Raw genomic sequence first — 12,729 nt, 5'->3', positions numbered from 1 at the left:
AGTTATCAATGTGAAAAACAATAGATCACTAGGTGCAGAGTTGCCCAATGGCTGGCCAGCTACATCACACAAAGGTAAGTAAATGGAAGACTATAATCATGTATTATCTAGTTGTAGATCTATACTATATACTACTATACTGCTACTATAATCCTGAAGTAATGAGTATAGATAATATTTTGAAATATCTATAGCAACTTTAATGTGATATGAAAATAGCTACAGATTCTATTGGTGACTAACTCACAGATACTACTAATTTTACTGAGGTTTGTTGCTTACTGCATTGCTGCATAATAAATTGCCCCCAAATTTAGTAGCTTAAAATAACATTTATTATCTCCCAGTGTTTCTGAGGGTCAGGAATCTGGGAGCAGATGACCTCAGTGGTATTGGTTCAGGGTCTCATGAGGTTGAAGTCAAGCTGTTGGCCAGGACTATAGCCATCTAAAGGCTTGACTGGGCTGGAAGACCGACTTCCAAGCTTACTCATGTGGCTATTGGCTGAAGCCTCATTTCCTTGATCAGTCCTATTTCATTCTGCGTGGCAACTTGTCCAGCTGAAAAACTATAATGCCTCCATTGCAGCTAGGTGTCACTATATACTATGTCTGGCCAATGATGTGAAAGTAGAAGCTGTCGGGTGAACCCAGGTTTAGAAGAGCGTTTGAATGTCTGACTCCTCAGCCAGTGCTCATGACCACTAGACCACGTGGCTATTTCACAGCAAGGACAATCTAAGTTCTCTGGCAATAGCAGTAATGGTGATAACAGCAACAGCTAACACTTGCACTCTTGCCACGTACCAGGCACTATGCTACAGGCCACATACTTTTAACTGCACTTGATCTTCACAACAACCTCCATGAGGTAGGCATTATTATCCTCATTTTATAGATGAGAAAACTGAGGCCTGGAAAATTTAAGTCATTTGCCCATGACTCAAGCAGAGACATAGGTGGCCAAGACATGATTTCACATATACATCCACCTCATGTATACATTCACCTCAGGATAAGGTGTGGAAAATGGATTAGAGAATTCCTACGCTCTTCTAAACTGAAGAACCCAGTTAAACAAGACAGTTCATTGTTTTTCATCAACATAAGGCCCCATCTTCTCCCCAGGAGCCCCTACTCCTACTGCCTCAACTCCTACCTATGCAAAAAGCTAAAAGAATTGACCAGGTGGGAAATCTAACTGATGTTCAGAAGCAGCAGCCCTTGGCCTGCTGTTACCAAAGGCAGCATTCTGCTCAAATCATGCCACGCACCTGTTAACAAGACTGCATCTCTGAGCGAGGGACAGTGATTCCAGGATTCTCCTAACTTTCTTAGGTTATTCCTAGGTTAGGATCACACTAATGCAATATACACATTCCTTCTCTTAATTTCTATATCAAATAGTTAGTCACAGGATTCTTTAGAGGCCTGGGGGAATGAGTTGTTGAGACAAACATACCTAGGGCACCTCGAAGTTTCTAGTTCATCCTTTGATATGAAGTGAGGAGATTCTATCCAGAGTCAGGCTGTAAAAAGAACAGGCAGTTGGAGAGAGCTGCCCATCCCAGGCGCTCTTGCAGCTGTGGTGACTGCCTGGATGGTAGTTCAGAGGAGAAAAAAATAGAGAAAAGAGCTGGAGATAATGAGGGGATTTAGGTCTTTCTGTAAAAAACAGCAGCTTCCAATCAGAGAAACAGATGACGAGTATCCAGCTACCCAACCCAGAAAGGGCAAAGTCCCCCACCCCGGCACAGTCCCACTGCTGGGATGACGCCTGCACAGAGGTAGAGCAAGCCCTTTCTAGGTTAATGTAATCAGATGGATATGGGACGCGTGCCTTTCACTGCAAAGCACTTCACAGAGCGAGCTGGCTGCATTCATCTGCTTAATAAAGCTGGAATCTGAAACCAACCTTCTTTACCCAGTGTCTCAGAGTCGTGTTGTAGGGAACGTGCCTTTAATTAGAGCCAGACTGCACAGCAGTGGGGCTCAGCTATACTGTGGTTCGGTGCTGCAAGGCAGAAAAGTTACCATGTATTTTCCTACGCAAGCAAAATGTAGATGATGTTTAATATGAGACATCTCTCCAGGGAGAAATAATGCAAAAGGTTGGGTTAATTTTTGGTTTGTATCTTTTTTTTTTTTCTGCTTTATCTCCCCAAATCCCCCCAGTACATAGCTGTATATCTTAGTTGCAGGTCTTTCTAGTTGTGGCATGTGCGACACGACTGCAACGTGGCCTGATGAGCGGTGCCATGTCCACACCCAGGATCCAAACCGGGGAAACCCCGGGCCACCACAGTGGAGTGTGTGAACTTAACCACTTGGCCATGGGGCTGGCCCCAGTTTCGTGTCTTTTAAAAACAGAACATTCAGGTTTTTGTTCTGAGCAGTGGAATAACTGGAATAATTGTTTAGGCCTCACAACAACACATCAAGGTATTTTAGAGATGAAGAAACAGAAGCTCAGAGAGCTGGGGTAACTTGCCCAAGGTCACACAGTTACAAATGGCAGGGCTGGGATTCAAACTCAGTCAGTCTTGACTTTTCCAATGTTTTCTTTTCTTTTTTTAATCTGTCTTTAAGAGCGCACTTTCTTAACCTGTGCAGCACGCTTGAGAGGGATGTGATATTCTAAGGGAGAGGCTGCAAGTCACTCTGTGTCCAGCAGCTGAGGGAGAAACAATCAGTCTGTGAGATCAGTCTCTGCAGATGGCCTTCAGGCTCTTTAAGTCAAAAAAAGTTTCTTCTTTGAGAATCTTTCCTCTAAGGATGTATGTATAATGGTGTTCACTACAGCATTATTTTAAGAGTGAAAACTGAGATGTCTTGGTTCCCAACATGGTGGCCACCTGGGTATGCTGTGGCTCATGTCAGTCACCATGGGACCTTAGACGGTTGACACCACCACCACTGGGGGCAAGGAGACACAAGTGTGAGGACCTCAAAGTGGGACAATATATTTGTAAATACATAAAGACAAACAATGTTAGCAAGAACCAGTCACCTGTACAAACTGTACAGCTCGTGTGTTCCCTAGCACCCATCAAAACTTGTAAGGATTTCAGTGGCAGTGAAACATCTGATTGGAAATAAAGTTCATTTTCTCAAGCCTATATCTTGTCAAAATGTCAAAACAACTACTCATATAAAGCAGCAGTTGCACTGTCTTTTTCTCGGACAGTCAGCAGCAGATTGATTTTCCCTTGGATGCTCTGCCTTGGGCTGTTGACGGTTTGCACTGGAGGGTTTTGTGGATCGGGAGCTTAACTTATTTCATTCTTACTTCAATGCAGACTGTTGGACCTTCAGACGGAAGTGGTTATGTTACAGATTATTATGGAACCAGACTTACAAGACTATTACTAATGAAATATTTAGAAAAACAGTCATATCTGTAAATATTTTTTAAAAGAAACAGATCTGAGCCTCCTTGAATTTGATAGAGAACTCCAAGTATGTGGATTTCCAGATTTTCCTTTTTCCTTCTTAGCATACCACTTTATGGGTTCTATACAACTTTTTGTTGTTATTGCTTTTAGTGTTGTTGTTTTAGTTAAAAGTATATATTCTGAGATTTTTAATAGAACTTTCTTTAAGAGCTGTATGAAAAAAAGGAGGAAAAGGTTTGAAGCAACCTAGATCAAAGACTGACTGGGAAACAAAACTATGGTGCAGACACAGAATGGAGTAATAGACAGCTGTAACAAAGAAAGAGGAAGTTCCTTACATTCTGATAGGGAACTATCATCAAGATGTATCTGAAAAAAGGAAGGTACAGAATAGTGTACAGTTGGTTATCATTTGTGCAAAAGAAGGGAGAAGACTACATACGTGCATTTGCTTGTGGACACAGAGAAGATCTCTGGAAAGACACAGACACAACTAGTAACACTCGTTGCCTCTGTGCAGGGAAGTGGTCACTGGGGGACAAGGCGACAGGCTTTTCACTTTATGTTCCTTTTGTACCTTCTGAATTCACACCATGTAACCATATTATCTATCCAAAAGGTCTGTCTGTACTCTTCTAAAAGTGAATTATGATATGTAAGCTTAAAAAAACAGAATATATAAAAGTTTTCATATGCCCAAACAATCGTATAAACAAAACATATGTATGGGGGAAACAGGAGATTATTACATCAAGATGGTAATAATATTTTCCTTTTCTCTATTTCTCCAGAATTTTATTATGCAGTTATAATAGACTTTTTTTTAAGTATTTTTTTTTCTATGTTTAACTTAGTTCCTCCTTGGCTACACCAGTATTTCAACCAGTAATCATGTTGAAAAAGATGGAAATGAAGACCAGAGACTTCAGAATTCCCATATTCACAGAATACTCAACAAAAGAAAAAAACCTGCTGTCCTAAAAAGTTGGTGAATCAATAGTTTCCAAAGCTTTATGAAAACACGTGGGGTATACAGAAAGAACTGCAAATAACAGTTCTCCAGGTAAGCAGTAAAAAGGGAGAGGAAAATACTCTTCCATCAGGAAGCAAATCATTGAATGACATAAGGCACAGTTTCATAATCATACTCGAGAGCTCCTTGTTTCAAATGACTACTCTTCAACTTCCTATATTTTCCCTCATTCTCATCACTGGTAACCAAGGATACCACAGGTTTTCCTAAGCTTCTATCTCCAAAACATTAAACTAGTTTTCTGTTTAAAATGGGGAGGCAGCAAAAAAGAGGACTTTTAATTTTTAAAAAAAGCACACTAAGTTCTCATAAAATCATTGCCTGTGTTCTCTGACACTGGGTAAAACAGATTTGGAAACAACTTCTGAACTGAACAAGCTGAAAGAAGGGAATCACCCCATCCCAAAAGCAGGTAAGCAGTGACCCATTTTTGGAATGAAAAGGAAACACAACAGTCAGGGGCTTAACAAGCCCAGCCACTACGGCCATGGTCTTGGGCTCAGCTCCTTAGACTGACATTCACTTGAGTGTATCATCTGATAGTCACTTTCGTGGTTGCAATTTATGAGCTGCCAGTGTTTACTTGTGAGACTGTCTGGGAGCTGGAAGGGAAGGAAGATAAATACACCAAAGCCCAGCTGAGCAACAGATAAGTTTTACATTTTATTTCCAGGAAATGACATCTTGTTTTCATAAAGAAGAGGTATACCATCCTCTCAAACAGAGGCTGCTTTAGCTTTCAGGTATAGCCACAGGGGTACACCAAACCTGTCCAAAACAAATGTCAACAGAGGTGCTTCTGAGGTACCAAAACAAAACAACAACAAACTTAGAAAGCAGTACAGAACTATATAACCCATTCAACATGTAGTGAAGCAGAGTCCATCAAGTACCCTGAAGCGGTCGATGCGCTGAGTACCAGTGGTGCTTCAGACAACGGTGGCAGCAGGGCTGGCCAACATGGAAGGCTCGTGACGGAGGACTTCCTAACTCAGTCTTTGTTCCACGTGGCTCTATCCCACGCTCTGTCTCAGAGTAGCCCAAAACCCGTCCACAGAGAATCCTCCAGACCATCCCAAGCTCCCATTGCCTGGTAGTCTTTCAAATGCCCCGGAGCACGGTCTTCAGGACAGCCTCTTTGCTTTGGAAAGAAAGAAAGGAGAAATAAAGGAAGAGCTTGTATTTCCCTCCTCTGGCATCCCTGTTGCCACCCTCAGTCTCTTTCCCCCACAGCAGCCATGGCGAACCCAGAAAACAAAAGTCGCATCATGTCACTCTGGCTCAAAGCCAGCTCCCCACTTCTCCCAGAGTAAGAGTTAAAGTCCAAGTTCTTCCAAAGGCCTATAAGGCCCTACACAATCTGGCCCTGCCCAACCTTCTGACCTCACCTCGTCCTCTCCTACTCCTCTCCCCCATCACTCACTCCACTCCAGCTACACTGGCCTCCTTGTCGTTCCTCCAGCACTCCAAGCTCACTCTCTCTTCCTAGTCCCTCTGCCTGGGATACTCTTTCCCCAGATGACAGCATGGCGACTGCCTTCAGAGCTTTACTCTAATATTACCTTCTCGGTGAAGCCTTCCTTGACCACCCTATCAAAATTTGCCAATGCTCTCCCCATCTCTCCCTGACTGCTTTCTTGCTTTATTTTCCCCCATAGCAGTAATCACATCTAACATTAGATTTTCACTTCTCCTTCTATTCCTCACACCTACAACAGTGCCTGGCACAAAGCTGGCCCTCAATAACGAATCTGCTGAAGGAAAGAAGAAATCACATACATAGCAACAGGTAGGGAGAGGTGGGAGTTCTTCCTCTGTCCAGAGAGGGAGGGGGTAGGAGGGGCTATTTACTGGCTTCCAGTCGTTTCTGATAGCTTCTCCTTCCTCGATCCCAGGGAAGCAGGGATCCTGGCCTATACTAAGGGCATAATAAAACCACCAAGGAAACTGTCCCCTTCTCTGAGACTGAGGTCTGGAACGCTTTGGTAGGAGGATTGAAAAGATTATAAAGGTTACTTTTCTCCCACTTGCGGGCAGTCTTTGAGGTGGTGGGATCTGGGGCTGGGCATGCCTTCAGCCTTGGAGAGCTGAGAGAACCGAGCGAAGCTCCCTTCCTCTCAGTTAATGGCCTCACCTAATAGCTCCCAGAAAAATACCGAAGCCACAAAAAAGAAATTCTCTTGACTCCCTACAAGCAAATTTCCTTGCCTACCCTCCCACATTATGCTCTTTCTCTATACAAGAGGCTGTACGCATGTACCCTCCTACTTTTAAAGACTAACCCCTCCGTCTGTGCTCTGCATTCCTTCTCTCCTGCCTTCCAAAGAATCTTGCCCTATCCACTGCCTCGGCTTTCCAGCACCTCCCTCTCTACAGGCTCCTTCCAATCAGCAAGTGAACATGCTCACCTCTCTCATGCCTTTAAAAAACAGAACGAAAACTTCCTTTTACCCCACTTCCTCCTCCACCTACAGCCTTCTCTTGTGTTGCTCCCCCTCATCTTAGTCACAGCGAAATTTCCTGCAGAACTTGTCTATTCTTACTCTTCTCTACTCCCTCACCTCACATTCATTCTCCAATTCTCTGCAAACTGGACTGGATCCCACCAGTCCCCCAAACTTGTACTAGATAAAGTCAGTAATTTCCCACACATCTGCTACCTCCAAAGTGCAATTTTTCGTCCTTATCTTGTTTAACTTCTCAGCTGCATTTCACACTGCTGACTCCTCACTTCATCACCATTCATAACCACGTATTTACTCAAGACCTACCAAACACTCTTCTAAGTGTGGCCCTGAGAATGCCACATGGAGTCAGATAAAATCCCTGTCCCCGAGTTTATAAATCTAGGGGCAAGAGCACACTAACAAATACAACTTCAATCTGGTAAGTGTTTGAAAGAGATAACAGGGAGACGTCTAGAATGTGATGAGGTGGCTACCTCAGACACAGGCATCCTCGGGAAGGCTCAAGGCACACAATTCTGATGGCTTTGTTGCCTGTCCCACACTTCCCTCTTTTTCCATCTCCCTTTGGCCATTCCTCACTGTTCTGTCCTGCATACTCCTCTCCCACTACCCATCCCTTAAATGTTGGTGTTTCTCAGGGATAGGTACTTGACCTTTGGCTCTTACCACTCACAGAGAGTGTGTAAAGTGGCTTATCCACTTCCATGGCTCATAATCCCAAATCTAGTATCCTAACTCAGGCCTATCTTCTAGGCCCCAGATCCACATACTCAAACACCCACTGAACAGTTCCACTGATGCCCACAGGTGCCTTCAACTTACTTTTCAGTCTAAAACTTATCTTCCTGCCAAACTGCTTCTCATTTCAGTGAATGCCCCATCATCCACCCATCTGCGCCTGGCAGAAACCTGGGAGTGATCCTCGACTCTGAGCTCCCTCCCATTCCTCCCAGCAAACCAGTCTCAAGAACCTGTAGATTCTACTCCCTTAACTACCACACAAGTTCATCCACTCTCTCCATCCCCACAGCTACTTCTCTAGCCCAGCCACCATCATCTTTGGCTGGGGGTACTGGTATCTATTCTTGTTCCCATCACCACTTATTCTTGTCACTGCAGCCACATTAACCTATCCAGAAAAACATAAACACAAGCAGTCACATCTCCACTTAAAATCTTCTGATAGTTTTCCCAATGTCCCTAGGCTAAATCTTTAACATAGTCTAGAAGATGCTTCACGATCCAGTCCTGCCTACTTTTCCAGCCTCACAGCTCAACATTTTCTCCAGCATGCTACAATTCAGCCACATTGGACTTCTTTCAGCCCTCAAAATCCCCTTGCTTTCTTGCTTCTGGACCCTCCACTTATAATATACACCCATAGCCCTTCACTTCCCTTCACTTTCTTGCCTGCCCTTGACCTTTACCTATCACCCTTCATTTCTCTTATTATAGCACTCTTCTATAAGCAGCCTAGGCCCTACATCTAGACTGAAAGTGCCATGAAGGCAGGGGCTGCACATGCCCTGCTGACTTTTATCCCCAGCCCCTGGCGCTTAACAGGTACTGAGAAGACAGAAAGGCCCAGAGAAAGGAAGCAAGGAAGAGATGTTTCTCTGAGGTTAGTTCTGGTTCAGTTTTCATGGGACAAGGGTAAAAGAGGTCCAAACTCTCCAGGGTAGGAAAGCAGAAAGCCATTCAAGCAGAAGCCCTAGACAGGAGCAGAAGCATGTCTAGTCTTAAGATTTCTTAAGAATGACAGCAACAGGCCGTTGGGCAGGATATGTATCCAGCTGATGCAAAGAAGCCTCAATGGTGATGTACCTAAGTCAATGGTACTAGGGGGTCTGGGGTGGGGGAGGAAGAGGAATAATCAGCGACGCCAGCCACTTCCCATGATTAGTTCATGGAAATCTAGAATACCAACTTATTTAGGCTCTAAAAATACCCTGTGTTCATCTAGAGTTAAGTGCAGGAACCAAGAAACTCTCAAGGAAAAGCTGCTTTGATTAATAACTTGACTCTACGTTTACACAGGTGGTCTTCCACAATAAGAAGTTCCTGGAGGGATGTCTGAAAAGCAAATCATAAAGTTACACATTAGTGGAGAGGGAGGATCAATGTTTTTAGAGAGCCAAATATCTCTTGCTTTATCATTAAAAAAAAAATGGCCAGGAGAAATCTCTGCTGTGGAAAACAGCAATGAATGATCTGAAGTACCTCCTGCTGGAACCCCAGAGATGGCCAGAACTGCTCATACTTGCTTCTTTTGAAGCTCTAGTGTATGCTCGTGTTCCTGCTCCGGGCCCTTCTCCTCAGCCTGGTGGGCAAGCCTTGGCCAGCAAGCGCTGGTCCTCCCCTTCACTACAACATGGTGGGGGCTGGCCAGAGTTCCTGACTTAGTGGGCAGGTAGTCAAGGCCAGCCCTGGATCTCTTCACTCTGGCCTGCATGGTTCCCTCAAACCTGACCTTATACGCATTTGCAGCGCACTGAGGGATCATTCATCACATGCAGGAAGGCCCTCTGCTAAGCTGTGAAACCTTTTCCGGGTGCCTGCAGTGAGGTGATGGCTTTTGGTGAAGGGGAGAAGACACTCCACCACAGAGCACTGAAGTCAGGAATCGGCTTTTGACCTCCAGATGGAAGGACCATTCAGAAATCCCAAGGATTACAAAGTCATCAAGATATGTGAGGTTCTAGGATTTCCTAAGTTTCTACTCCATATATTCCAATTAATCCCACAGCTGACTTAGTTACTAAGATCACAGTCCCTTCCACCACTGAGTAAACAATTCCTATGGTGCCTTTGTCATTTCCAACTGTGCATTCTGAGATGCCAATAAGGGTGACAGGGGAGACACCCATCAAAGGACAAGGCAAGGAAGGACAAAAGGAGACAAAATAAGAAAAGGGGAGGGAAAAAGGAGAGGGAAAAATAAGGGGTGGTAATATAAAGATAAGAAAAAGCTTTTAGTGACAAGTCTGGTAATTTTCTATCCCATGACGATTTTGCAAGGGATACATTTTTAGGGTCCAGCACTGTATACTATTTGAGTGCATGTATGTGGACACCCCCACCCCATGCCAATCTTCTGAGAGCCATCTTTCCTTAGACCAACAGTGTCCTATACAAGGTAGGCTTGCTGACTTCATGCACATGACCCTCTAGATTCCCTACGGGCAGGACTGGGTGGATTAGAAGTACTTGCTAACAAGTAATCTCTCTGGGTGAGGTAGACCTGCCAGACACTGTCACTCCTGCCATGCTCCAAATACGCCTCCACAAGGCTCTGTCCTTCAGCAAGAGATGATGAGCAGTATCAGGGAAAGCCTTCCAGGTGGGCAGGCAGAGACTCTCTTCAGAGACTGCTGGTTTCTCCTGTCCCATGTCTGGAACACTCTGCTCCTAGCCTACAGGAAGGGGAAAGAACCACAGGCAATGTGGTCTGCCCTGGACAGATCTTCCTAGAGACTCCCAACCACTGGAAGGGCCTCTGTCTCACAGATTCAGGAAAGCTGTGGTTCATAAACCTTTCTCCCCACCTCAGCCCACCTGAAGACCTTGGCACACTCCTATTTGTAGCCTCAGTTCAATACTATAGTGTCAAGGGAGCTGGAGAATGTAGTTTGAAAAAGCCCCTGGACTGAAAATCACTGTTCTAAAGGACCAAGATTTTATTTCTAGATAATTTGCTTCTTTTCTGAGCACAACCCAAAGAAACTGCTAGGGAAAGCTAAAAGTGAGAATGTTAACACTCTTGTCAACCAACCAACATTTAATAGGAACAAACAGGGGAGGGAGAGCAGCTGACAGAAGACTCTGCTCCAGCATCTCACCAGCTCCACAGGAGATCTTCTACAGGGATGTCAAAAAATGTCTCCCCTTCAGAAAAATCTCACATCAATACCCCAGACAGCCACAATCACTCATGCAACAAGCACTTACTGGATGTTCGTCATCTGCCCCAGCTCCAGCGCATCCTCGCTCCAACACAGGATCTGCCATCCTAACATTGTCCTCCTCCCCCTCTCCTTTGTATAAACTGGCCTCACAGAGTTTACAAGGGATCGATGGCTCATCAGTCATGAGGCATTGCTCCTCCCAGGGGGATGTGGAACTTGAAGACAGCAACCAGCCTGGAAGGCCTGGAGTGGGGCTGCTCTTGGTGGAATCACAGCCCCACGCTGCCACGGACAGGCAGATCTCCCTCCCTGAACTTGTGATAAGAGCAACCCCTGCCCAGGAGGAAAACAGCCCTGCTATAGCATCAGAACTTTGACAATTACAGGCTTGCCAATCCTAGTTTCCAGATCCTAAGTTTGGTCCTTTGTAAAATTCCAATGCACTGGGGATTAAACCAGCTTTCAATTGGCAAGGAAGGTTGGTATTTGAACTGAGAATTTTCTCTAAATCCCACATTGCAGCCCAGTGAAGCTGCTGATGGCTCTGGCACACGCTTCCCTAAATGGGGCCTCAGACCTTCTGCCTGTCTCTAGAGAAAACCTCAAAGCTGCACCTGCTGTGATAACTGCAGAAACTGAGACTGGTGCCAGAACTGCTCTCAGCCAACAAATGCAACAGAGAGACTGATTAGGTTTACTGTGTGGGCTCCTGGTGTTACCACAAAGGCAAAGAGGCACTCTCGTTAGCCTTTGGAGAGAAAAGGAGGGTTTGATATTATTTACTCTGCATAATTAATTCTGCATGAGAGGAGTCAGAGGTGAACTAAGGACATGGGGCTCCTCTTTCCCTTTCCAACGCTGCATGAAGTTCCTTTTCCAATGCTGCACCAAGTATCTACTGTGCTTGGACTTGTGAGAAGAAATCTTGTCAGTGGGCTGGATGAAGAAAGTAGATGGGTATCCCCAGCCCCACACAGACCCAGCACACTTTAGCTCAAAGGTTGATGTTGGTCAAATCTGGGCTCCCAGGTCACCGCTCCTCTGGGAAAGGGAAGAGAGAAGAAAACAAGGCATTCACAACGCCCCAGCAGACATCTCCTAAGCCTTGGCTGTCATGCTGCTCTGGCACCACAGAGACATTATGTCTTGTGTGGGACATGACAGGGTGCTGCTAGGAACAGGCCACTGCCTCTTATGCCTCTGTGCTTTGCTTGTGCTGATTCCTCTGCTTGGAAAGCTACCCCCGGGGAACCTCTAAGACTCAGTTCAAGCAGCGCTTCTTCCGTGAAGCTTTCTCCCATACCTCCACTTGCCCAGGCCAAACTGAGTTTCCTCTCCTCTGCAGTTTGCTAGCACCCTGTTGTGGAACTTGTCACACTGCCTACTTGCCTTCTATCTCTTCCATAGACTCTGAGTGTTGTGAGAGCTGAGATGATGCCTTATTTTTTTCTTTCTTTCTTTTTTTTTTTTTGAGGAAAATTAGCCCAGAGATAACATCTGCTGCCAATCCTCCTCTTTTTGCTGAGGAAGACTGGCCCTGAACTAACATCTGTGCCCATCTTCCTCTACTTTATATGTGGGACGCCTACCATAGCACGGCTTACCAAGCAGTGCCATGTCCGCACCTGGGATCCGAACCGGCGAATCCCGGGCCGCTGAAGTGGAACGTGCACACTTAACCCCTGCACCACTGCGCAGGCCCCTATTTATCTCTTTATATCCCGGTGTGTAATGTAGAGTTCCTATAAATGCTTACAGAGCAATGGGAGGTAGAAAGGAAGAACAATGGGATTCTGTCAGAATCAAGTGTCTCCTGGGAGGTAAAAAAATCTGTGGGGCCTTAAAACTGGGCACAAAATCCAACAGCACATAGCTGTTGGAAAAGTGGCAAACACTTTGGTTCTAAAGAACCACCCAATGGCCACCCCA

The 12,729-nt window shown here is 45.1% G+C and overlaps 1 protein-coding gene and 1 pseudogene across 16 annotated transcripts in view; one reads left to right on the top strand and one right to left on the bottom strand.

Annotated features, from left to right (window-relative positions):
* The first annotated feature begins 865 nt into the window (after window positions 1-865).
* Window positions 866-3,414, top strand: LOC138919389 (TM2 domain-containing protein 1 pseudogene; annotated as a pseudogene).
* A 1,663-nt stretch (window positions 3,415-5,077) lies between these two features.
* Window positions 5,078-12,729, bottom strand: part of RNF8 (ring finger protein 8) — a 36,394-nt gene continuing 28,742 nt past the window's right edge. For 12 of the 16 annotated variants that reach the window (XM_023624872.2, XM_070244515.1, XM_070244513.1 and 9 more), the window contains one exon: window positions 5,078-5,568. In XM_023624872.2, coding sequence (XP_023480640.2) covers window positions 5,552-5,568 — 17 coding nt within the window. In that variant the 3' untranslated portion in view covers window positions 5,078-5,551. Of the gene's footprint in view, window positions 5,569-10,843; window positions 11,842-12,729 lie in introns of all 16 variants that reach the window. The other 4 variants (XM_070244510.1, XM_023624867.2, XM_070244506.1 and 1 more) reach the window with 1 other exon arrangement.

Source organism: Equus caballus, chromosome 20, assembly GCF_041296265.1.
Source record: "Equus caballus isolate H_3958 breed thoroughbred chromosome 20, TB-T2T, whole genome shotgun sequence".
Taxonomy (NCBI): Eukaryota; Metazoa; Chordata; class Mammalia; order Perissodactyla; family Equidae; genus Equus; species Equus caballus.
Note: the sequence above shows the minus strand (reverse complement) of the source record. Positions and strands in the feature narration are given on the sequence as shown.